The sequence below is a fragment of the Anolis sagrei genome, chromosome X (assembly GCF_037176765.1).
Source record: "Anolis sagrei isolate rAnoSag1 chromosome X, rAnoSag1.mat, whole genome shotgun sequence".
NCBI classification, from domain to species: domain Eukaryota; kingdom Metazoa; phylum Chordata; class Lepidosauria; order Squamata; family Dactyloidae; genus Anolis; species Anolis sagrei.
The window spans coordinates 83,876,936-83,903,658 of NC_090034.1; the positions used below are offsets into that span (position 1 = coordinate 83,876,936).

General features: G+C 44.9%; 1 protein-coding gene across 2 annotated transcripts; it reads right to left on the bottom strand.

The window, feature by feature from the left end:
• Positions 1-540: 540 nt before the first annotated feature.
• On the bottom strand, positions 541-26,673 carry YARS1 (tyrosyl-tRNA synthetase 1). 2 transcript variants are annotated; one of them, XM_060784113.2, is made up of 14 exons: positions 26,570-26,673; positions 19,331-19,420; positions 18,998-19,144; positions 18,557-18,732; positions 17,238-17,367; positions 17,072-17,152; positions 15,327-15,419; positions 14,824-14,959; positions 13,763-13,848; positions 13,232-13,367; positions 10,571-10,668; positions 8,567-8,760; positions 5,042-5,183; positions 541-1,246 (listed from the first exon to the last, which is right to left on the bottom strand). In XM_060784113.2, the coding sequence occupies exons 2-14, from the start codon at positions 19,385-19,387 to the stop codon at positions 1,136-1,138; spliced, it is 1,587 nt and encodes a 528-aa protein (XP_060640096.2). In that variant the 5' UTR covers positions 19,388-19,420; positions 26,570-26,673; the 3' UTR covers positions 541-1,135. The 2 variants fall into 2 exon arrangements, with proteins under 2 accessions (XP_060640096.2, XP_067316707.1); XM_067460606.1 differs by lacking the exon at positions 26,570-26,673 and adding an exon at positions 21,790-21,876.
• Positions 26,674-26,723: the final 50 nt, after the last annotated feature.

Here is a 26,723-nt window from a genome sequence, read left to right on the forward strand (position 1 = left end):
AGGGTGCAAATCCGCATTTAGCCATGAAGACCCATTTGAATAGCACTGGGCAAATCATACACACTCAGCGTTGCAAGAAGGCAAAAAGACCTTTCACTGCTCTTGGATCCCTTAGTTTCCATGTTAAATTCATGGATTCACATGATACACGCTTGCCAGATGTGTCACCCAACCCACAAAACGCCTGCCACGTTACTACTTTGCAGTCCATTTTGCTTTGAAATGTCATGTTTTTGAACTTGTAAAAGAGTCATGTTACTCGGTTGAAACAGACAAGTAGATGTGTCACCCAACCCACGAAACGCCTGCCACGTTACTGCTTTGCAGTCCATTTTGGGAGAGGTGGAAATGCTACAAAGCGTATATATACTTGTCTGTTTCAACCGAGTAACATGGCTCTTTTACAAGTTCAAAAACATGACATTTCAAAGGTATTTTTAAAAACACACCTAGAGGGAACTTTATCATTTGCCCAAAAAAACTGTAGAAAAGGTACCCGAATAGAACAGCAGAAATCACTGTTGAAAAAGACCCAAAAGCCATGTTGTGACCGTTTTATTTGAGGATGGAAGACACTGGATTTAGAATCTAGTGTTCATGACAGACAGAAATATAACCTTAGCTAATGTGATGCGAGATCCCCTCCTGCATGCTTTGCTAGCCTGGATCTGGTCTTAGTGGAAGTTTTTAGAAGGACGGCGACTTCTAACATGGACACAAGGCTGCAAACAGACCGGAGGGGAGGAAGACTGGGATTGCACCTTCCATGAGGCCTAGATGACACTGTCAATAGTAAGGGACAATGGGAGGTGCAGTTCAGCTACTTTTGCAGGACTTCTTACTTGGGCCTGAAAACATACTGGTGTAGGCACAGTCTCCACCTTGCGCCTTTGAAGTATTTGCAGGGTCCCACTTGCAGCAATGGGCTCGTTCCTCCCTGATATAAACTTGACTTGATTTCAGAGCTAGGTCTTTGAGCAATGGCCTCCTCTGCTTTGGAATGCCCCTTTTGCCCCCCTCCGGAGCCTTGAAGCCAAGTCCTCTCCTGGCATTTTTTCGATGGCAATGATGGCACGTAAGGGATGTTCATTGGGCAAGATGCAGCGTGGAGGAGAGGAACCCCAAACGAGGAGACCTAGCGGATGGTGCCACCTTTCAGGGTTTTGCAGGTGAGTTTCCCAAGCTTGGTCATGAAGGCCTTCCCTTTCCACTGGGCCACAAGTTCCTCGGAAATCAGGAAGTCGGCCTGGAAAGAGAAAGGGCAGAAGAGTCATCAGGCCAAAGAGGCACCTTAGAATCATAGTGTTGCGAGAGACCACATGGGCCATCAAGTCCAACCCCCTGCCATGCAAGAAAAGCACAATCAAAGCTCTCCCAACAGAAGGCCATCCATGTTTTAAAGCCTCCAAAGAAGGAGCCTCCTCTGGACTCTGAGGCAGAGAGTTTCACTGCTGAACAGCTCTCACAGTCAGGAAATTCTTCCTAATGTTCAGGTGGAATCTCCTTTCTTATATATATTGAAAAATTGGCAGGGCAGCAGAAAACAAGCCTGCTCCCTCTTCCTTATGGCATCCTTTCACATATTTATACATGGCTATCATATCTCCTCTCAACTTTATCTTCTGTAGGCTAAACAGACCCAGCTCTTTAAAATGTTCCTCATAGGGTATGGTTTCCAGACCTTTGATCATTTCCGTTGCCCTCCTCTGGACACCTTCCAGTTTGCCAACATCTCTTTTAACCTGTGATGTCCAGAACTGGATGCAGTGTTATTCCAAGTGAGGTCTAACCAAAGCAGAATAGAGCATCACCATGACTTCCCTTGATCTGGACATTATACCCCTTTTGATGCAGCCCAAAATCACATTGGCTTTTTAAACTGCTGCATCACATTGTTGGCTTATGTTCTAAGATCTTTGGCACACAGACAGTTGTTGAGCCTGGCATCACCCATTCTGTATCTTTGCATTTTTTTTTCTGCCTAAGTGTAGTATCTTACATTTGTCCTTGTTGAAATTCATTTTGTTAGTTTTGGCTAACAAAATGGTTAGTTTGACCTCTAATCTATTGAGGACATTTTGAATTTTGATCCTGTCTTCTGGAGTATTAGCTATCCTTCCCAATTTGGTGTCTTTGTTTATTTATTTATTTCCCACATTTGTACCCCACCCTTCTCAACCCAGAGGGGGACTCGGAGCGGCCTCACAACAGGCAGAAATTCAATGCTGACAGCATACAATTACAAGTAACAGTTGCAATTAAAACCAAGAAATTAAAACATAAATTATTAAAACATCAATTAAAATCATGCAGATTCAAATCACAGCCCAAGGTTTATCTATTTGTCAATCACATGAAATCATTGAGTTCCACAGACAAGGGGCCACCACTGAGAAGGCCCTGTCTCGTCCCCACCACCACTGAAAAGGCCCTGTGTCTCGTCCCCACCAGTCGCGCTTGCGAGGGTGGTAAGACCATGAGCAGGGCCTCCCCCGACGATCTTAACCTCCAAGGTGGATTATAAAGGGAGCTATGTTAGGACAGATAAGCTGGGTTGGAACCATTAAGGCTTTATAAGCTAAAGCCAGCACTTTGAATTGTGCTCGGTAGCTGATTGGCAGCCAGTGGAGCTGATGTAACAGGGGAATTATGTGCTCCCTGTACCCCGCTCTCGTAAGCAATCTGGCTGCTGCCTGTTGGACTAAAGACTTCTGAACAGTCTTCAAAGGCAACCCCACATAGAGCGTGTTGCAATAGTCTATTCGGGATGTAACAAGAGTGTGGACCACTGTGGCCAAGTCCGACTTCCTAAGATATTGGTACAACTGGTGCACAAAGTCTTCATTGTGTAAAAGCTCCTCTAGCCACCGCTGAGACCTGGAGTTCTAGGCTCAACAATGAATCTAGGATCACTCCTAGATTCTGCAAACTTGATAAATATGCCCTGTAAACCTTTATCCAAGTCATTAATAAAGATTTTGAACTGAACTGGCCCCAGGAACAATTCTTGCAGCACTTCTCCAGTGGCTTCATATTAGAAAACCATCTCTTTTTTTTGCTGGGATGGGAAACATGCAGACTACTAAAAAATGAATGATCTGCATCTCATTCTTGGAAAGGTGGGATATAAATAATAGTTGAGCGAGACTCCCAGCACTCCTCACTACTGGCTGCAAATGGCTGAGACCTGCTGAGAGCTGTAGCCCAATCCCATCTTGCAGGCAAGATGATTTCTACTTGTGGCTGAAAAAGAATGGATTCACACTCCAGAGAGTGGCTGCCAAGGAGTGTCAGCAAGACTGAGTCAGAGCTATTGCAATAAAGGAAATCCCAGTGTTGTACTCATTTGGGTGAATCTGCCATGGCAGATGGGGAAACTGTGCTTGCAGTCACTCAGCAAAAGAGTCCCCTTTTCCTCCCCTGAATTTTTCTCAAGCAAAATTTCAAAGAGCCTGGAAGGACATTAAAAGTAACACCATGTCACAAAATTTGAAAAATGTTCTGTTCCTGGTTTGAAAGTGTTATTTCCTGTTTCATTGTGTGGTCCTTATTTTAAAAGTAATTGTTATACTCCAGAAACTTTGTTTTTGTGGCTGCCACAATCAATGCTAAATTGGTTGAGACTCAATGAGATTTTCATTGAAAAACTATAGCAAAACGTGCTGTTGCAGGATCTCCCTCCCACAAGATCAGAGGTTTTTGCAGTTTCATAAACTTTCTCCATGTTTTAATTTTATTATTTATTTATTATTTCTGGTATTTCTATCCCGTCTCTTCTCTACCCCCGAAGGGGGACTCAGGACGGCTTACATGGCAGCCATTCGATGCCGTTACAATTCATACAAACAACCATTAAAACAAACCATTAAAACATTAAAATACATATATACAAAAGCAATTACTTAAACAATATTCTGTATATACTCGAGTATAAGCGGACCCGAATATAAGTCGAGGCACCTAATTTTACCACAAAAAACTGGGAAAATTGATTGACTCGAGTATAAGCCAAGGGTGGGAAATGCAGCAGCTATTGGTAAATTTCAAAATAAAAATAGATACAAATAAAATCACATTAATTGAGGCATCAAGAGGTTAAATGTTTTTGAATATTTATGATAAGACTGCCCAACTCTGATTAAATCATTCTGACCTTCTTCAATGTAAATGTGCTTGTGTATCCTTCCAATAAAAATAAATAATTAAAATAATAAAGGTAATAATAATAATAGAGAAATATAATGGAAATGTAATATTAACAATAATAATAAAAAGAGTAAAATAATAAATGCAATAATAACAACATTAAAGTAAAATAATACATGTAATAATAATGCATTTATTATGTATTTATAACAGAGTAAAATAATAAATAACCTTGACTCGAGTATAAGCCGAGGGGGACTTTTTCAGCCTAAAGAAAGGTCTGAAAAACTAGGCTTATACTCGAGCATATACAGTAAAAACATTTGAAAATCGTATCTTAATGTAAATCGCCTTTCCAACCCATTTCCATTAAAGTGCTGATTTATGTCTGTTGACCGAAAGCCTGGTCCCATAGCCACAATTTTACTTTCTTCCTGAAAGCCAGGAGGGATGGGGTTGATTGTATCTTGCTTGGAAGCACGTTCCACAGGTGGGGGGGCCACCACTGAGAAGGCCCTGTCTCTCGTCCCCACCAGCCGCATTTGCAATGTTGGTAGCGAGAGCAGGGCCTCCCCGGATGATCTTAAGTTACGAGGTGGGACGTAGAGGCAGAAGCGTTCGGACAAGTAAGCTGTATAGAGCTTTATAGGTAAAAAGCAGCACTTTGAATTGAGATTGGAAGTGGACAGGCGGCCACACAAAAACTGTGTGACACAGTGTCACACAAAAACTGTGTGACAGCATCATCAAATCAGATCATAGATGGTCCTCCAAGCTTCCTTCCAGCTTTAAGCTGAGTCCCTACATCCCTTTTCCAGGCAGTTACCAGTCCTTGTTGTTTTCTGAGTCCCCAAAAGACATAGAATTGCTGAGGTTTCTTCCCCTTCCTGCTCACCTGCAACTTCTCAAACACCTTCTTCTTGGGTTTCAGCTCCTCGTCAGCTTGACCGCTCTCATAACCTTCCACAAACACTCGCTCCCCGGGGCACGATCCTGACGGTGGATCCAGGGGCTCTATTTGGCAGGGTTCCCCAGTGCTGTGGAGGAGGAAGAGAGACTGAGAAAACATATACAAACTGGTAGCAATAAAGAAGCCAGTGTCTATTTGGTCCTTTTCTCAACTAACAAAAACATATCCAAAATGGGGAAAACTTTCCTGGTCTAACGGCCAAATTCAGTTTTTGACGAAACGCTTGGAGAACAGGGAAAAACGGGGTGCCAGCATATATTAACCGGAACCCCTTTCTCCCTGTCTTCTGAGGGCTTTTGGCCTACTCTGATTCATCTTAGGCCCAGGAGAGGCTTTGGATCCAAGCACAAGTAAGCCATATAGAGTTGGAAGAGACCTAATGGGCCATCCAGTCCAACCCCCTGCCAAGAAGCAGGAATATTGCATTCAAATCACCCCTGACAGATGGCCATCCAGCCTCTGTCTAAAAGCTTCCAAAGAAGGAGCCTCCACCACATATGTTGGTTCATGTAACAAGATGTTGCTTCATGGGACAAAAAACAACCCTTGGCCCCAAACAATGGCAAAATTGGGATGCAACTTAGAGAGCAGTTAGGATTGCTGGGGTGGGGCAACTTCTATTTATTTATTTTTAAATATAAATATTTTTCTACACTGTGTCCTGGGGTTATATACAACTGATGTGCCCTTTCTCCCAATTATTCTATTGAAACATTCTTACTCCCAAAAAGGCACCTGAAATGTTTCAGGGTGAAAAAGAAAAAAAACCCCAACAAACCTATGACATTATGGGGAATGGGGTGTGATAATCCAGGGCACATAATAATAATAATAATAATAATAATAATAATAATAATAATAATGATATGGCACAGCTGGCTGAGTGTCAGCTGCATTAAGATCACTCTGACCAAAAGGTCATGAGTTCAAAGCCAGCCCAGGTTGGAGTGGGTTTCCAACCAATTGTGTAGCCTGTTGTCGACCTTTGCAACTCGAAAGACAGTTGGCATCTGTCAAGTAGGAAAATTAGAGATACCACCTTAAAGTGTGGGGAGGCTAAATTAACTAATTTATGAGGCCATAAAAAAGACTCCAGCAAAAAAGCATGCGGGGAATGCGGAAGTACTTCATCAGTGTCACAGATGGACGATGAAAGCGACAGCTCCCCTGGCGGCCAGAAAAAGTTAAATAGCCTCTGTGTATGTCTGTATATATTGTATGTTAAAATTGGCATTGAATGTTTGCCATATATGTGTACACTGTAATCCGCCCTGAGTCCCCTGCGGGGTGAGAAGGGCGGAATATAAATGCTGTAAATAAATAATAATAAATAACAATGTTAATAATAATAAGCGGCACACTGGGTGCAGTGCCTAAAGACCTTGGCTCATACTTAAAAACAATCAGCTCTGACAAAATTCCCATCTTTCAGCTGCAAAAGGCCACCCTACTTGGATCTGCATGCATTATTCACCAATACATCACACAGTCTTAGACACTTGTGATCTAATACAAAAGCCAGAATAGGGATCTTGTTTGCTGTGTACTAATCTTGTGTATGAAACAAAAAAAAATGTTGATTATGTTTATACTCTGCTTTTTCTCTCCACAAAGAATCAAAGTGGCTTACATTAAAAACTTTTCAATACAAATTTAAAATCGACCAATATACAAACATTAAAATGGAATTAAACGTTAATGGTATTAAAATTCACAAAAAGGTATTCAAAGCTAAAAATCACAGCATCCCCTGACTTGATGTTTAAGATCTTCTTCTTTAAAAACCTGTTTGAATAAAAAGGTTTCAGGCTGCTGCTGGAAGGAAGTATAGCAGGGAGCATCCCTGGGAAGGAGGAGGAGGGAGTTCCAGAGTCGATCGGCAGCCATGGAAAAGAAAGGCCCTGTCCTCTCTCATTCCCACTAAGAATAGAGTTTGCGATGGAGGTGAGACCAAGAGAAGGGCCTCTTCTGAACCACAGGGCCCAGGCAGCTTATACAAGGAGCTGCAGTCAGCCAAATAGCCTGGACCTGAGCCAGGTAGGGCTTTAAAGGCCATAACCAGCCCTTTGAATTGCGCCTGGAAACCAACTGGCAGCCAGTGCAGCTGTTGCTGGAGGGGGGATTGTCCACTCCCTGCAGCCAGCTCCAGTGAGCAACCTGGCTGCAGCTCTTTAGCTCCTGAGCTAGATCCTTGATGGCGCAATGGGTTAAACCCTTGTGCTGGCAGGACTGCTAACTGAAAGCTCGGCGGTTCAAATCCAGGGAGCGGGGTGAGCTCCTGTCTGTCAGATCCAGCTTCTCATGCGGGGGCATGAGAGAAGCCTCCCACAGGATGGTAAAACATACGGGCATCCTCTGGGCAACATCCTTACAGACGGCCAATTCTCTCACACCAGAAGAGACTTGTAGTTGCTCCTGAGCTCACCTCTCCTATGATATTACCCGTATTGACTTGAATCTCACACACCATTGAATCTAATGCACACCTCCATTTTTAAAACCTGAAATAAAAAAAAGTAGTAAAGGTTTCCCCCTGACATTAAGTCCAGTCATGTCTGACTCTGGGGTGTGGTGCTCATCTCCATTTCTAAGCCGAAGAGCCAGCATTGTCCATAGACACCTCCAAGGTCATGTGGCCAGCATGACTGCATGGAGCGCCGTTACCTTCCCACCGGAGTGGTACCTATTGATCTACTCACATTTGCATGTTTTTGAACTGCTAGGTTGGCAGAAGCTAGGGCTGACAGCGGAAGCTCACGCCACTCCATGGAATCGAACCTGCGACCTTTTGGTCAACAAGCTCAGCAGCTCAGTGCTTTAACCCACTGCGCCACTGCGTATTACATTTGCTGCCAAATGTAATACGCAGTGGCAAAAAGTGCACTCTTTTGTCATTTGGTCAAAAAAAGATGTGTATTACTATTGCTGCCTGCTTAGAATGCCTTCATTATAAATAATTGTGTTAGAAGAGCAAAGCTTCCAGCGATGGAAAAAAACAAAGCTTGGGGTGCATTGATGCTGCAAAATGAATCCACTTTAATTGCCTTTGGTTCAATACTATGGAGTCATGGGAGCTGTAGTTCAACAAGGCCTTGAGTCTTCTCTGCCAAAGAATGCTGATGACTCACCAAATGATAAATAGTAATACCGTGATTGCTATAGCATTGAACCATGGCCATTTAATTAGAGATGACATTCCCTCAAAGAGAAAGTCCAGGTGCAGCTCCTTCAGCTCCTTCCCCTTTTGCTTTGGCTTAGTACTAAGATCACCATATGACGTGAATCAAATTTGCACCCCAATTTTGGCAAGGTCACTTAGCCAAAAAAAGGTGAGCATTAGATTCAAGTAAATACGCAAACCCATCTACCAATCCCCAAAGAGTGACCATATCAATTAGCCACCCTCCTGATTCCCCTTCCAGAATCCAAGGCCCCATTTCCCTTGTGTACCTGGCGGCGCAGAGCAGCATGGCTTGACTCTCGATCCCTCTCATCTTTTGGGGCCTCATATTGCAGACCACGACCACCAGCCGGTCCTGCAGCTCTTCTTGTTTCACAAACTGGACCAGGCCGCTCACCACTGTTCGTGGCTCTGGCTCCCCCACGTCGATCTTTTCCACATAGAGCGTGTCGGCATCAGGGTGCTGCGGGGGGGACGGGGGACACAGCAGCATAATGACTGGTAACGCAAATAACAATTCTGTAGTACTGCAGACATGAGCTGTACCAGCTCTGTATAAGCTAAAGTTTGCTAAATGTCCCTTTTGGGGTGAGAATGTTGGAAGTGAAGAAGAATCAGCACTTGTATATGGAGCAATGAAAAACAGAGGGAACCCTGCAGTGCAGGCCTCCTCTCTGTTGCTGAATTCCCTTCTGCAGCAGCTGCTCTTTTGAGGTCAATCACAGAATGGATGAATGCATTTTGGGACTGCATAAGCCGAACCCCCACCATTTCATGCAGGTCTACATTCTCTTGAGTCTCGATTACAGTAAAGCTACTGAACTCGTGACATTGAGCTATGTGTTGACGCATGAAGGAGCTGTCTGAATAGACTTACTCTACCTAGAACTAACCAGCTCTAGTGGGAAGTATCCAAGAGGTTTCTGAACATGCATTCATACATGCATTCATAGATAGATGGACTGGATGAAGGCTAACAGGTTGAAGCTTAATCCAAACAAGACAGAGGTCCTCCTGGCCAGTTGTGGGGCCAACCTGGGTATTGAGTGGCAACCTGTGCTTGACGGGGTTACACTCCCCCTGAGGGCGCAGGTCCGTAGCTTGGGGGTCCTCCTGGACTCAACGCTGTCACTTGATGCTCAGGTGTCGGCGGTGGCCGGGAAGGCCTTTACACAACTTAAACTCGTGCGCCAGCTACGACCATACTTTGTGAAGTCTGACTTGGCCAGCGTGGTCCACGACTTGGTTACATCCAGATTGGACTATTGCTACGTGGGGCTGCCCTTGAAGACAGCCCGGAAGCTCCAACTGGTACAATGGGCAGCAGCCAGGCTCCTTACTGGCGCACACTATAGGGAGCATACAACACCCCTTTTCAAACAGATTCACTGGCTGCCGATAAGTTGCCAAGCCAAATTCAAGGTGCAGATTATGACCTATAAAGTTCTAAACAGTTCGGGCCTCGCCTATCTTTGCAATTGCATCTCCCTCTATGAACCGGTGTGAACTTTACGATCTTCTGGGGAGGCCCTCCTTTTGCTCCCACCACAGTCGGAAGCACGGTTGGTGGGGACAAGAGAGAAGGCCTTCACGGTGGTGGCCCCCCACCTCTGGAACGCCCTTTCTGGAGAAATAAGACAGGCCCCATCCCTCTCCTCCTTTCGTAAGAGCCTGAACTCCTGGTGGTTTAAACAAACCTTTGAGAACGATTAGTTCTAGCTCTGCCCCAGATACTGTTGAAATTGGCCATATCTTTTTCTACCAATTACCCAGGTCACTTCCTCCTATTAGGCCCTGGAAATGTACAGCCATAGACTCTACCTAATTTCCTGGGCCCTCTAAAATCGCACTAGCCCAGCCCGGCCTTTTAAACTGCCTTGAACAGGCAGGATTATTTTAAATATATGTGCTATTGTGGTTTTTAATGCTTATATTGTCTTGTTAATTTTATGTTTATGCTGTTTTTTTTGTATGTATTGATTATGTTACTTTGAAACAGCTCTGAGTCTCCTTGGGGAGATAGAGCGGTATATAAAGTTTTGCTGTTGTTTGTTGTAGTCCATAACTATTCCCTAATCCTCACCACTCACCACTTGAATCCCTGGCTTTGCCAAAAAAGGCGCCCATGCATTATTCCCCTCTGTACAAAGATGCAAAAAACAGGCATACTGGCACAATGTCGGTGTTCAACGTCAGTTTGGAGTAACGCCGCCACTGTGTAAATAAGTACGGATATAACACCATGCAAGTAGAATGCTGGATCTTGAGCCTACCTTCTCCACGCTAAGCACCTTCCCAATTCGGAAGTCCACCCGGGACGGCACCACTTCTTCAGGATCTGAATTCTTCGGAGGGTTCTTTGCAGCCGGCTCTGTGTTTGGACAAGAGATGGGAAAGGTGGTTATGGAAAGCCAGCTCTCTTTTTGAGAAATAGCAACAACATTGGCGGTGGGGAGGAGGGGCAGAGAGAGTCCTGAAATAGCTTTCCGGAGATCAATGCCACCGCAGAACAGAGCTAGGATTGCCTCTGAAAGGGAATACCCTGCCCCTCCACCCCAAAGGAATGAGTGGAACAGACAACATTGGGAAAAGAGAGGGAACAAAGATGGAGGTGTGTTAAATGAAAGCAATAGGGTCAGGATAGAAAAAAAAGTAAGGAATCTAAGTTTGAATGGTGGGCCTCACTCTGGGGCTACTGTCAATGGAGGCCTTGGGGAGTGATGGGTCTCATTCTGGGTCTCCTGTCGCTGCAGGTCTTGGAGAGAGATGGGCCTCACTCTGGGGCTACTGTCAATGGAGGCCTTGGAGAGAGATGGGCCTCACTCTGGGGCTACTGTCGCTGCAGGTCTTGGAGAGCAATGGGCCTCACTCTGGGGCTAGTGTCGCTGCAGGTCTTGGAGAGAGATGGGCCTCACTCTGGGGCTACTGTCACTGCAGGTCTTGGAGAGTGATGGGCCTCAATCTGGGGCTAGTGTCGCTGCACGTCTTGGAGAGCAATGGGCCTCACTCTGGGGCTACTGTTGCTGCAGGTCTTGGAGAGTGATGGGCCTCAATCTGGGGTTATTGTCGCTGCAGGTCTTGTGGAGCGATGGGCCTCACCCTGGGGCTCATGTCGCTGCAGGCCTTGGAGAGCGATGGGCCTCACTCTGGGGCTCCTGTCGCTGCAGGCCTTGGAGAGCGATGGGCCTCACTCTGGGGCTCCTGTCGCTGCAGGCCTTGGAGAGCGATGGGCCTCACTCTGGGGCTCCTGTCGCTGCAGGCCTTGGAGAGCGATGGGCCTCACTCTGGGGCTCCTGTCGCTGCAGGCCTTGGAGAGCGATGGGCCTCACTCTGGGGCTCCTGTCGCTGCAGGCCTTGGAGAGCGATGGGCCTCACTCTGGGGCTCCTGTCGCTGCAGGCCTTGGAGAGCGATGGGCCTCACTCTGGGGCTCCTGTCGCTGCAGGCCTTGGAGAGCGATGGGCCTCACTCTGGGGCTCCTGTCGCTGCAGGCCTTGGAGAGCGATGGGCCTCACTCTGGGGCTCCTGTCGCTGCAGGCCTTGGAGAGCGATGGGCCTCACTCTGGGGCTCCTGTCGCTGCAGACCTTGGAGAGCGATGGGCCTCATTCTGGGGCTCCTGTCGCTGCAGGCCTTGGAGAGCGATGGGCCTCACTCTGGGGCTCCTGTCGCTGCAGGCCTTGGAGAGCGATGGGCCTCACTCTGGGGCTCCTGTCGCTGCAGGCCTTGGAGAGCGATGGGCCTCATTCTGGGGCTCCTGTCGCTGCAGGCCTTGGAGAGCGATGGGCCTCACTCTGGGGCTCCTGTCGCTGCAGGCCTTGGAGAGCGATGGGCCTCACTCTGGGGCTCCTGTCGCTGCAGGCCTTGGAGAGCGATGGGCCTCACTCTGGGGCTCCTGTCGCTGCAGACCTTGGAGAGCGATGGGCCTCATTCTGGGGCTCCTGTCGCTGCAGGCCTTGGAGAGCGATGGGCCTCACTCTGGGGCTCCTGTCGCTGCAGGCCTTGGAGAGCGATGGGCCTCACTCTGGGGCTACAGTCAATGCAGGTCTTGGGGAATGATGGGCCTCACTTTGGGGCTACTGTCACTGCAGGCCTTGGAGAGTGATGGGCCTCACTCTGGGGCTACTGTCACTAAAGGTCTTGCAGAGCGATGGGCCTCACTCTGGGCTACTGTCGCTGCAGGTCTTGGGGAGCGATGGGCCTCACTCTGGGGCTACAGTCAATGCAGGCCTTGGAGAGTGAAGGGGTGAGCACAAGGGAGGACCTAATCCAATTGAAGGTCCTCTTTCTCCATTACAGGAAAACTATGGAGGGATGTATAGTTGCTGGGTTTGCCAAAATCTATTAGCCAGAGTCCTACTGGGGCCCCACACTGGTGCAGTTACAGTGGGGATGGTGGCAGACAGGAGAGGAAAGGCTGTAGGCACCACAAGGGCCATGCCTCTTGACTGCTGTGTAAACTCAGAAAAAGTGTAACGTATGATGTAGGACACCCAAAACATTCCAGCCATACTTTTCTTCCAACTAGGAAAGCCAGACTCAGACAATGGTGAACCAGACTCAAATCTAACATGTGGATTTGTTCCAAAAGAAAGGAATTCAGAAAGAAGAGTTGGGAAAGAGACAGTGCACCAGGGTCAAAGGATGGGGAAACACCTGGAACCAAGATATATTTGAGGGATAGAGATGCAGGAAACAATAGCTAGAAGGCCCACAGTAGCCATCTACTGTCAAGGGATACTTGTGGCTCAGAAGGAGGTGGGACACGGCCACTGAAGCACATCAGCTCTTCTAGGCACCGGTGGAAAGCCCTTGATGGGGAATGTGTTTCAACCTGCTTGGCTCTATTGGCCAACAGGGCAAAAGGAAGAGGAGATGGGGGCATGGGTGCCTCATGGAGAGCAGAAGACACATCTGCTAGTGCCCTTCCCCACTTACTTGCTTTGGATGGATCGGGATATGCACAACTCGTGAGTTTCTTCATCTCGGGAGTGTTGAACTTCTGTCTGATGGGTTCCAGGAGCTTGTTGAGGGACACCTCCACTGAGTTCTTGAGGTCCCCAGGATGGACAGTCTGCCGGCAGAAAGGAGGATGGAGAGCCAAATGGTCATTAGGACTACTGAGCTGATTTGGGGAAATATGCAATAGGATTCTAATTCATTATCATATGTGATATTGCGTCACTATGAGGACTCAGTGGCTCAATTTGCCTGGACTCCCAACGGTTACAGGCTGCCGAATCAAAACAAAGAAAAGCAAATTTTGAAAGCGGGAACTATCTTTCTCCCGCATTAGTTATGTATAGCAAGCTTAAAAGCACTTCAGGAAAATTTGCAGCCCCAATGCGTTCTTGGCCTTTGTATCATTTTTTCTGCCTCAAGACAGATAAGTGAATGCAAAAAAATATTCGTACAAGTTAATTCTTTTCTGCTACTGGACATTGTCTTTCACGCTTCTCAGCATCTTACCTGGTCAGCAAACTCCTTCTCTAGGTCTCCATAATCTGTGTAGGTCTTATTTCCTCCCCATTTCTCATCTCGAAGGATCACAAACTCTGTGAGGAGACAGAAAAGTCACAGAATCACATGAACAAGAACTGGGTGCCTATCCAAGCAATAAGAAAGGTGGCCCACAGGCTCCTCTGAATTCTCCACTTGACAGCAAACCAATTTCTGATCGACTCCTGTCCCCACACTATAGATCTGGCCTGCCTTTTGGCTGCCTAAAAGCCAGAACTGTGCACTATTCAGACCACTGAAGGTTGCTAGATGTTCGCTATGTAATGTATTCTGTGCTTGTTTGATATTGTTTGAAATGTTTCTATGAATTTTGTTGTTAGATTTTAACTATGTTGAATCTCGAGCTTGTCCTCATGCAAGCTGCCCTAAATCCCTTCGGGGAGAAGGAGGCGGGGTACAAAAATAAAATTATTATTATTTTACTGACACAAAAACACTGTATGAGATAGCAAATGAGATATATATACTGGATTTCGTATCACAAAATCACAAGGTGAAAATAATAATAATAATAATAATAATAATAATAATAATAATTCCGAATTCAGACTGATGGAGTTTTGGAGCACAATACTCCTGATCTCAGGATCATGTTAAAAAACAAAGTATGGATCGTCGATGTTGCAATCCCAGGTGACAGCAGGATTGAAGAGAAACAACTGGAAAAGCTGACAAGATGTGAGGATTTAAAGATCGAACTGCAAAGACTCTGGCACAAGCCAGTCAAGGTGGTCCCAGTGGTGATCAGCACATTGGGTACAGTGCCTAAAGACCTTGGCCTGCACTAAAGCACAATCGGCACTGACAAAATTACCATCTGCCAGCTGCAGAAGGCCACCTTATTGGGATCTTCACGCATTATTATCTGATACATCACACAGTCCTAGACACTTGGGAAGTGTCCGACGTGTGATCCAATACAACAGCCAGCAGAGTGATCTTGTCTGCTGTGGACTCATCTTGTTGTGTTTCAAATGATAATAATAATAATAATAATTAGAAGCCATTACCTGATCTGAGTGGGAACAGGACATGCTTGATGAAGGACAAGACCCCATTGTTCTCCACGTTTCCTGGTTCACAGAAGGCTTTCTTAAGCTTCTTCTTTACGTCCTCCTTGCGATCCAGGAGGTCAATCTTGGACTCCTAAAAAAAGGGATGGGCAGTGATTCAGAAGAAGGCCCTGGTATTCATTTTCATTGTCTAATGGAGTCAGAATGCTTGAATGGCAGAAGGCATGTGATCTTTTCTTGGAGTGAAGTGTCAAGAACTACCCTGGTAACAAGCAACCAAATAGTAGGAGGTAGCCAGCATAAAAATATATAAAGGAATCTTTAGAGTCCATGAAAACCTACACTAGAAACTTCTTCTTTCAGCCTCAAATATCGTACAGCATTCCTTGTTATCCAGTTTGCTCACTGGAGGCATCTTAAGGGGAGAAACCTCTCTAAATTTAAGTTTCCCTCCCTCCAGGATACAGCTCTTTTGGTGTGTGTCAAGTTTGGAAGCTTACCTCCTCTGAGGAACTCATCTTGCTACCGGTCAGCCCTGGCACCATGGGATTCATGAGATGGATGCGCTTGGCGTAACCCAAAGAGGGAAGGTACTAGAGAGAAAGACACAGACACAAGAAAGGGAATCAACCAATTAATCAATATGCCACCTTTCTCCCTGCACAGGGTCAAGACAATAAGAGCTTAAAACGCTCTTATAACAATGAAACAATGTGAGGCTCTACTGAAATAAATGGTGAGAGATTAGAGTGTCCTTCCTTATGCTGCCCATATTTAAACAGTGGAATTCCCCACCACAAGATGTAGCAATAAGGACAGATTTAATGGGGTTAGAAATTCAGATGCCAACAAAGATGATTGATCACTATTTCCCAAGTCAGAGACAGTATGCTAAGGGATGGGAAGGTGCTATTGCCTTCTCAAGGGGGATTCACTCTTGTTTTAGTCCAAACACTAAAGGAGCTATCAAATGTGCTCTGAATCTGTTTGGGCCATAGGGTTCAGTCCCTGGGAGTTCTCACTGAAAATCTGGACTAGATTCCTGAGTACTTTCACACAAATGTTGCCAAATGCTGCTAGTAGAAACAGAACATCAGCTGAGAGAGGCATTGGATCTGTTCCAATGGCTCCAGAACAAGAAAATCCCAGTCCCAGTGTCATGAATACTTTTTAAACAAAGGTTCTTTTTATTGCAATTTCAGTGTGAAAGGGTATATCAGAACTTTTACAGAACATTAGATATACAGATTCTATGTAACTACACTGGATTCCCAAACAACTTACAGTTACATTGGCTAACAAACAAACAAAGGGGGATTACATTTTACTCAGCTTTCACATTCACATAAACATACATTCAGTCATCCTCATTCATACATCACTATTTCTCCATTCTTCCTACATGAACGTCTTAGGCGAGTCTGCTTCCTTGCAAATCTGCCAATGCACAGTTCCAAAACATCCATAATGCCAAGACTTCTAAAATGCATCCTTTCCCGAAGCACAGTGGCAAGGACCAGATCTCTGTTTTCCATACAACAGAACCTGATTTCTGCACAAAATCCAAGACTCCAAAATTGCACTCCTTCCTCTCTTCCCTTGAGAAAGGGAGGCAAAATGAAGACTGCATTCCATTGATACTGATACTCCAAGGTATACTACCCTTCTTCCCAATGGAGCAGAGCATAGCGGGTGAACAGTATCTTTGTCACACTTTTTGGATTGTAATAGGGTCTCGTATATAGAAATATTTCTTCTGATGTTGTAAATAATTGTCCTGTTTGAAATTGTCTTGAGTTTGACTTGAAAGAGCATTGTCTTTGACGAATGTAAACAGAGATCATTTCCTTTAGAGTTAATCTGGTTTCTGGTCAGCAAACGTTGACAGATGTAAGCAGATGCAAAAATTTCTCTTATCACTGTCACAGTTCTTATCACAGTTTATTATGGCCGGTCAACCATTTCAGTTCTTATTAGCAACTTTTAATTACAGTTCAGCAAGCAGGTAGTTGGTCAAATTAGCTCTCGTTCATTCATTCCTTTCATGCAATTCCATTCATACCCATATTTTCATGACACCAGCAGGATGTGCCCTCTTTTCAGATGGAGATAAGAGGTTGCTGGCTGGCATTTTCCAACTCAGGGACCAAAGTGCCTTGGATTAAGTCAAGGCATCTAACTCCCGTCCCAGCCTTGAAAAGCAATCCCACAATGGTCTAAAGGTCAGCCCTGTCTCACAGCTCACCTTTTCGGCAAAAGTGAAAATCTTTCTCTGATCTACTCCTCCAAACTGGGCATCGACTTTCAGATACTCCTCATCTAGGGCCTGTAGAAAAAAAATAGATGGCTGTGAAAGGAATGTCTATGATATTCTCTTGACCCGGGAAAACTTGGCAAATGCAGATAGGTACCTGAAGTCCTGGGTAGAGGAGGCCACTGAGCAAGGGGTGCTCCACCTGCTTAACCACTTCGGCTCCCGCTTTCTTGGCGTCATGCTGGGTGACGACGGAGGAGAGCCGGTACACGTCCAGTGTGTATTCCCTGAGTGGGATGAAAACCCAAGTTGTTATGGGGGGGGATTCCTCTTTCCCTATGAGGCAAAGGTCTAATGGGCTGTTCAAGGTTGAGCAGGGAGAGGCTGAGGCCCTACATCTGCTCCTAAATCCACCATCCCCAGCCAACATGGTTGCTCACCAAGCTGGATGTGGAGATAACTTGGGGAGTTGTTGACCAAAAATGTTACTTTGCCAAGCTCTGGTTCTACTGCATGTCTTGACCATGCCATTCTCGATATTGGAGGATATGCAACAAGATTTCTTGATTAACAATTTTTAATTTTTATTGTATGCAAGTGACAAGTAGAAACACAAATTACAACTAGCAAAAACTTGCAAAACAGATACATTACAACATCCTAACAAATCAAGGTGATTAAGTGCAACAAATGCTAATCAAGGTGATTAAGTGCAACATTCACACTTGCCTCCAACAAACAAGAGTTCTTTCTTCCATCCTGGGCCTTCCACAAATATATAAATGTCCCTTGCTTAGTTTCCAATATGCCTTACAACCTCTGAGGATGCCTTCCATAGAGGTGGGTGAAACTCAGAAGAGAATGCTTCTGGAACATGGCCATACAGCCTGGAAAACTTACAGCAGCTCATCCTAACAAATCCTTTCCCTCCTTCCTCTCACCCGTGAACTCACCAACCATGACTTCCGTCACTACTCCCTGTGAATCGTATACCTAATAAAGCCTACTCTTTCAACTATTTTGGTAGATTCCCCTTGCGGCTACTTTAAATGCTACATTTGTCTTTTTCCAGATATTCAAATTCCAGCCTCCTTTTTTTTTTTTTGCAAACTCTTCATTATTTCCTCCCCAAATACCATTAAATAGCTTGGCCATTTGAATATAGTCTAATCAAGTTTCTCTACAATTCTTTTTAGATCTTTTTCACTTTTCCAAGCGACAAAAATTCTTTAGATGACCCCAGAAAGCAGCATGGTGGTCCTGAAGAGGATATTCGTTCCATTCTCTGCACCATACAGAAGCGTAGTCCTTGTAGGAAACTGTCACCAACTTCCCTTTGCAAATCAGTTGTCAAAACTAGACTAAACATCTGGAGGATTAAGAGTATCTTCTCGGCATCAACAGAAATGCCAACTGAAGATTGAAGGCTCTATATGCCCTCAGAAGTTCAGAGCACTCACTTCTGAGTGGACTTACTTGCTGAGCTGGTAGTTCGTTCCCCGGATGAAGGTGAGCTTCTCTAGAGGGACCCCGATGCTCTCCAGCATGGCCTTGATCACGTTCTCGTAATACTGGGTGCGCAGCTCCAGCAGCTCCCAGGGGGCCTTCATGTTGTCCAGGTAAGCATGGAGGTCAGCAAATAGGATCGTCACCTGACAGCGAGGAAAAATACACTTAGACCAAAGCGATTAAAATACTGCCTGCCAAAGATGGTTTTGTGGTTTCCTAGTCTCTAAAGCAGCAAAAAAACAAACAAGCAAACAAACAAAACAAAGAAAAAACAAACAAAAAAAACCTCAAAACACAAAATCATTCCATGTTCCAAACAATATACTTTCAAATATTTGCAGATTTCTGCTCCCTGGGGGAAAAAAAAGAGCCAAAGGGGACAGGATCAGGTGGATTATGCTGTCTCACCTCACAGCCAGCCTTGAGGAAATCTGCTATTTTGGACATGGGCACAAAGTAGGCAATGTGAGGCTTGCCTGTTGTGGCCGTCCCCCAGTAGATCTTCAGCTCACGCTCCTTCAAGATTGCCTTCAATTTATCCTCACCAAGAACTTCCTAGAAGTAAAAAAAAAAAAAAGCACAATATCACTGTCAAAAAATATTCAGAAACTCAAAGAAGTCAAAGATGAAAGCTTGGAAGTTTGTGTGTTGGAGTGCAGCCTATCAGAGGGGGGAGGGGTTGGTTGGTTGGAATTAGCCCCTCTCCTCCAAAATAGTTATCCACACTTGTGTTAGAAGTACCTGTAAATTCCGGGTGATCAGGTGGTACTTCTCTTCTGCTGTCAGTTCGTGCCCCATGATGCCAAAAGCTGCTCGTTTCAAGCCCTGAAACTAAACAAAACACACACAATTCAGGGGAAACCAAGTGAAAGCACAGCCATGCCAAGAACGGGAAAAGAGGCAGCTCTCTCTTCCTTCTTCAAAGGATAATCACATCCTACTGAATTTTCCATTTTCCAAAGATAGTGGCTGAGGCAATAAGACAAGATGGGGACAGCAAAAAAGGTGAAGGGTTGCAAATCCATTTTCAGATGCTTGCTACTTTGCTTAAGTGGGTGGCAAGTCCGAACAATTCGAGATATTGGCAATGAGGAGCAAGGGATCACTTCCTCTACATCCAAATTTGGCACACTATTAAAACATGGGCATTTCTCACTTTATCTGCCCAGTTATTATCGTCTAGATTTTCTGTTCTGGAAATATTCCCTCTGCTGTCTTTCAAGAGACAAAACCACACTGCTCCAAAAGAACCAAAGCTCTAGGATACTATGTGGTTCTGTCTTAAGAGGACCCTTCCAGACAGGCCCGATATCCCAGGATCGGATCCAAGGTTTTCCTATTTAAACTGGATTATATGAGTCCACACTGCTAGATAATTTGGGATAAACAGAAAATCTGGGATCAGATCCTGGGATATAGGGCCTGTCTGGAAGGGCCTTGAGGTGAGGAGCCAGGCAACAGATTGGCACATGAAATGGATTGGAGGAAGTTAAGTGGTTCAATGTGGTCCCGCCATTGGCAAAAGGAATTCAGAAAGAAGAGTTGGGAAAGAGACAGTGGGCAAGGGTGAAAGGATGGGAAACGTCTGGAACCAAAATATATTTGAGAGGTGAAGATGCGAGGAAGCAATAGCTAGAAGGCCTACAGTAGCCATCTCACTATCAGTAGGGCTGGCACAAGCTGTTCCTGAACATGGCACCTATTTATTTATTTACTTTATTTGTATCCCACCTTTCTCCTGACATAGGGACTCAAGCAGCTAACAGTGCACATGATATAATACAATACAAATCAAAAGCAAAGCAAAGCTATGTAAATATTAACTTTTTTTAAAAAAAATGCATCATGAATTAGAATTAAAACACGGAATCTCTGTTTATACCTAAAGTAATGGATTTGAGTTACAAGAAAGTGGGATTTCTACCGAGTCTTAGGCCCCTTCTGCACTGCCCTATATCCCAGGATCGGATCCAAGGTTTTCCAATTTAAACTGGATTATATGAGTCCACACTACTAGATAATTTGGGATAAAGAGATAATCTGGGATTGGCTCCTGGGATGTAGGGGCAATGTGGAAGGGGCCTTAGAAGGAAGCTCCACATAGTAAGAGCAGATTGAAAGTGAAACAGATTAACATGGAAGGTAATGGTTAACTCGCGCTGAAAAGCTTTAAATAAGAGTTTGGATGGCCACTTATCCAGGATATTTTAGGCCCTATCAAAACTGTCATATAAAATCCAGATTATCTGCTTTGAACTGGATTATATGGCAGTGTATACTAATAAGATAAAGGTATTCCCCTGATATTAAGTCCAGTCATGTCCAACTATGGGGGTTGGTGCTCATCTCCATTTCTAAGCCGAAGTGCAAACGTTGTCCACAGACACCCCCAGGGTCACGTGGCCAGCATGACTGCATGGAGTGTCGTTCACTTCCTGCTGGAGCGCTACCTATTGATCTACTTACATTTGCATGTTTTTGAACTGCTAGGTTGGCAGAAAGTGCGGCTAACAGCAGTAGCTCATGCCGCTCCTCAGATTTGAACCTGTGACCTTTCGGGTAGCAAGTTCAGCAGCTCAGCGGTTTAACCCACTGCACCACTGGGGGCCCCATGTATATTAAATAAGCCAGTTTAAAGCAGATAATCTGAATTTTATGTGGCTGTGTATATGGGGCCTTAGGGCCCTTCCAGACAGCCCTATACCCCAGAATATCATGGCAGGAAATCTCACAATATCTGCTTTGAACTGGGTTATCTGAATCCTCACTCAGATGATGTGGGATTTCCTACCTTGAAAATGTGGGATTTCCTACCTAGGCCCTCAGGTATACAATTCTGAATTGACAAGTGAATGGCATCAATGACCTTTGGGGTTTTTTTTTATCTCTACAATTCTACTGGATTGTGAAATTGGAAAGAGATTCCAACACTCTGCCAGTGCAGCAATATATGTCTCCATCATCGTTGACTCACAGGACCCTTCCACACAGCCCTATATTCCAGAATATCAAGGCAGAAAATCCCACATTATCTGAATGTGGGCTCTGGACCCTTCCACACAGCTCTATATCCCAGAATATCAAGGTGGAAAATCTCACATTATCTGAGTGTGGACTCAGATAACCCAGTCCAAAGCAGATATTCTGGGCTATAGGGCTGTGTGGAAGGGTCCACAGGCATGGAAACTCTGCTTACATACCTCCAAGGAAGGAAAGCCTACTGCCTTCTTTGGTAGCCTTTTCTGTTGTGATGCTATGGGTGAGATGGATGAATAGGTTCAGAGAGGAGGCCCCAGTGGAGTTGTTCAGCGGAAAAAGAACAGAATCGAAACAGAAAGAAGAGGCTGGCTGCCACTCCCACCCTCAGCCCACCTGGGTCTGTGCCAAATAGGATTTAGTCTTTGCTGACGTCTGTCAGACCGGGATCTGAGAGACAACACCTTAAATCACATTTCACCCTCTTAAGTTTCCTTTGCAAGGAAAAAAAAGTAACCTAACAGATGGTGTGCACTGTTTCTGGTTGCGTACTTTGGAGTCTGCATCCTGTCCCGAGATACTTATATATGAGGACAGAAACACAAAATTTAACAGATTAAAAAGAAAATAGGAGGAAAGGACCAGTTGCCCTGCTTTTATCCTGGTTTAGGAAATAATTATAGGTTGAGGATCTTTTATGCAAGAGGTTGATGTTTCTCAGGTTTGGAAATACTTGTAATTGCACACGCAGGCAGTTCCCAAGTTACAAATATCTGACTTACAAATGACTCATAATTACAAATGAGAGGTTTTTTTTCGTGTCAGGAGCAACTTGAGAAACTGCAAGTTGCTTCTGTTGTGAGAGAATTGGTCGTCTGCAAGGATATTGCCCAGGGAATGCCCAGATGTTTTACCATCCTGTGGGAGGCTTCTCTCATGTCCCTGCACGGGAAGCTGGAGCTGACAGATGGGAGCTCATCCTGCTCCCCGGATTCAAACCACCAACTTTTGGTCAGCAGTTTAACCCATGTGCCACCGGGGCCTCCCACAAATGGGGCCGGGGGGGGGGGGGGATGAGACAACAGGAAATTAGAGAAATCTATTCCTAGGAAAAGAAATTCATTTCTGAAAGAGTTTTCATGGGGAAAAGGTGTCTCCATTAAAGCTTTATCACCAATCCTTGTTTTCACAACAAGACAATTTTTCCAAAATCCAATGATCACAAACCTCAACCCTCCTTCCAGACTGGTTGGGACCACAAATCCCATTCTCCCTAACCAGCATGGCCCTTGGGAGGGAAATACACACTCAGGAGACCCTGCTGGGAGAACCTCAGCCCATCTTCCAGATGGGGAAGGACTACAACTCCTATAATTCCCCAGACAGAAGAGCACTTGGGAGGGGAGACTGAAGATGGGTGACATCAAAGACCACCTGCAAAACAGAAGCCATTTCCATTTCTAGGAACCTAAATCGATTTGCCCCAAAGAAATGGGAAATTATTGTTTCCATTTGATGTTTTGTCTTATGTCTGTTATAACTGGCAGTGCTTTTTATTTAATTGTAGTTTGCTAAGTTATAATTCATATTTATATGTTGGGTTGTATAAATTTTGTTAGTATGGATGTATTGTTGTTGTATTCGGACATTGAACGCTTGCCTTTTATGTTTGGAATCTGCCCTGAGTCCCTTTGGGGAGATAGAGCGGAATATAAATAATGTTTTATTATTATATTATTATTAACCTGCTGGATACATCCAGAAGGAGCAGGACTACAACTCGGGAGCGAATTACAGCGAGCAGTCAACCCCCCTGTTTAAGGAGCTCCATTGGCTGCCATTTGTTTTCTGGTACCAATTCAAGGTGCAGGTCATCACCTATAAAGCCCTAAACGGTTTGGGACCTGCCTACCTTCGTGACCGCATCTCCTCCCACAAAACTGCCCGATCCCTTTGTTCTTCGGGGGAGGCCCTCCTTTCGCACCCTCCATTATCACACACCAGACTTATGGAAACAAGGGAGAGAGCTTTCTCCTCCGTGGCCCCTCGTCTCTGGAACGCATTGCCCAGAGAGATTAGGCAAGCCCCTACCTTAGAAGCTTTCAAGAAGAACCTCAAAACGTGGCTTTTCCGTTGCGCTTTTGGAGAGTTATCTTACATCTCCCTTGTTGTGTGTGGGAAGTTTGGGTCAATTCTGTTGTTGCTGGAGTTCAGAATGCTCTTTGATTGTAGGTGAACTATAAATCCCAGTAACTACAACTCCCAAATGTCAAGGTCTATTTTCCCCAAACTCCATCTATGTTCATATTTGGGCAAATGGAATATTTGTGCCAAGTTTGGTTCAGATCCATCATTGTTTGAGTCAACAGTGCTCTCTGGATGTAGGTGAACTACAAGTCCCAAACTTAAGATCAATGCCCACCAAACCTTTCAAATATTTTCTGTTGGTCATGGGAGTCCTTTGTGCCACGTTTGGTTCAATGCCATAATTGGTGGAGTTCAGAATGCTCTTTGATTGTAGGTGAACTATAAATCCCAGCAACTACAACTCCCAAATGACAAAATCAAAACTTTTGAGTGAAGGTCATACATTGGGTTGTTAGGTCTATGCTGTCCAAATTTGGTGTCAATTGGCCCACTGGTTTTTGAGTTCTGTTAATCCCACAAATGAACATTACATTTTTATTTATATACTAGCCGTCCCCTGCCATGCATTGCTGTGGCCCACATGGGGGTTCTGTGTGGGAGGTTTGGTCCAACTCTATCGTTGGTGGGGTTCAGAATGCTCTGTGATTGTAGGTGAACTATAAATCCCAGCAACTACATCTCCCAAATGTCAAGATTCTATTTTTCGCAAATTCCACCAGTGTTCACATTTGGGTATACTGAGTATTCTTATAAAGTTTGGTCCAGATCCATCATTGTTTGAGTCCACGGTGATCTCTGGATGCAGGTGAACTACAACTCCAAAACCAAAGGACACTGCCCACCAAACCCTTCCAGGATTTTCTGTTGGTCATGGGAGAACTGTGTGCCAAGTTTGGTTCAATTCCATCGTTGGTGGGGTTCAGAATGCTGTTTGATTGGAGGTGAACTATAAATCCCAGCAACTACAACTCCCAAATGACAACATCATTTTTTTTGAGTGAAGGACATACATTGGGTTGTTAGATGTCTTGTGCCCATATTTGGTGTCAATTAGTCTAGTGGATTTTTAGTTCTGTCAATCCCACAAACGAACATGACATTTTTATTTCTATAGACTAGCCGTCCCCTGCCACACGTTGCTGTGGCCCAGTCTGTGTATATGTGTATATATGTGTGTTTGCATGTGTGTGCGTGTGTGTGCGTGTGTGTGTGTGTGTGTGTATATATATATATATATATATATATATATATATGGGGTGTGCACATGTATTTCTTATTTCTTGGCTTTTAAAGTCTTTTCTGCTGTGTTGTTAAGGGTTTTATGAGTGATGGTCACTTGTTGGCCTGAGAGATGTCTTGTGTCCAAATTTGGTGTCAATTCATCCAGTGGTTTTTGAGTTATGCTAATCCCACAAATGGCCATTACATTTTTATTTATATACTTGCTGTGCCCAGTCTGTGTATATGTGTTTTGTGCATGTGTTGTAATGTATTTTTTATTTTTTGGCCTTTGAAGTCTCTTCCACTGTGTTTTTCAGTGTTTTTATGAGTGATGGTCACTTGTTGGCCTGATAGGTGTATTGTGTCCAAATTTGGGGTTAATTCGTCCAGTGGTTTTTGAGTTCTGTTAATCCCACAAACGAACATTACATTTTTATTTATATAGATTATTATTGGGTTGTTGTAGGTTTTTTCGGGCTATATGGCCATGTTCTAGAGGCATTTCTCCTGACGTTTCGCCTGCATCTATGGCAAGCATCCTCAGAGGTAGTGTTGGAACTAAGAAAAAGGGTTTATATATCTGTGGAATGACCAGGGTGGAGACGATTAGAGCTGTAATAATAATAATAATAATCTATGTATTGTCGAAGGCTTTCATGACCGGAATCACTGGGTTGTTGTAGGTTTTTTTGGGCTATATGGCCATGGTCTAGAGGCATTCTCTCCTGACGTTTCTCCTGCATCTATGGCAAGCATCCTCAGAGGTAGTGAGGTCTGTTGGAACTAGGAAAAAGGGTGGGGCAAAGGACTCTTGTGTGCTGGAGCTAGGTGTGAATGTTTCAACTAACCACCTTGATTAGCATTTGATTGCCTGGCAGTGCCTGGAGCAATCTTTTGTTGAGAGGTTTAGATTAGATTAATCAAGGTCGTCAGTTAAAACATTCACACCTAGCTCCAGCAGACAAGAATCCTTTGTCTCACCCTTTTTCCTACTTCCAACATACCTCACTACCTCTGAGGATGCTTGCCATAGATGCAGGAGAAACGTCAGGAGAGAATGCCTCTAGACCATGGCCATATAGCCCGAAAAAACCTACAACAACCCAGTGATTCCGGCCACGAAAGCCTTCAACAATACATAGATTTTAGATTATTATTATTATTATTATAGCTCTAATCGTCTCCAGCCAGAATGACTGAAGGTGAACACGAAGGACATCAACTAACCTCCGTACCCAACATTCATTCATACTTATATAGATAGCTAGATATTGATAGCTAACATATTTCAATTCAGCCCTTCTTCCACAAGGTTGGAGGCCTACAATTCCCATCATCCCGCAGCCAGCCATGCTGGGAGTTGTAGGCCCCCAACCTTGTGGAAGAAGGCTGACAGGCTTGTCTCTGAGTAGCCTACTTAGTTACCCAGAGACAATCCTGTCAGGCCAAAATACCCCCAAATCTTCTCCAATTCACCCCCAAACCCCAAATCCACCATGTTCCTCACCATGCTGTCATTCTAAACCACGTGTTCGGCTCTTCTCACCTCTCCCCTTCCCCAAATCCTTCTCTCAACCCCTTTTGAGCTTCACCTGCCTTTTCCCCCATTCCTAAAACATAAACCCCTTCCCTCACCTGCGAGGCCACCGCTCTATGGATTGCATCAGCTACGCTCGGCGCTCCTTCTCTCCTCTTGAATACCCGGGCGGACTTCCTCTTCGCCGAGCGCCGGGTGCATCGATCGAAGAGCTTCCTCGCCCCGCCCCCTTTCTGCCTCCTGATTGGTTGA

Bases quoted from the DNA above. Each gene is read 5' to 3' on its own strand.
- YARS1 (XM_060784113.2), bottom strand. From the start codon at position 19,387: ATGGGGCACGAACTGACAGCAGAAGAGAAGTACCACCTGATCACCCGG. The intron at 18,733-18,997 runs GTGAGACAGCAT...CCTCGCTGTCAG, and splicing joins TCCTCAAGGCTGGCTGTGAG to GTGACGATCCTATTTGCTGA. The intron at 10,669-13,231 runs GTAAGTGGGGAA...GTCCAAACACAG, and splicing joins TCCCGATCCATCCAAAGCAA to AGCCGGCTGCAAAGAACCCT.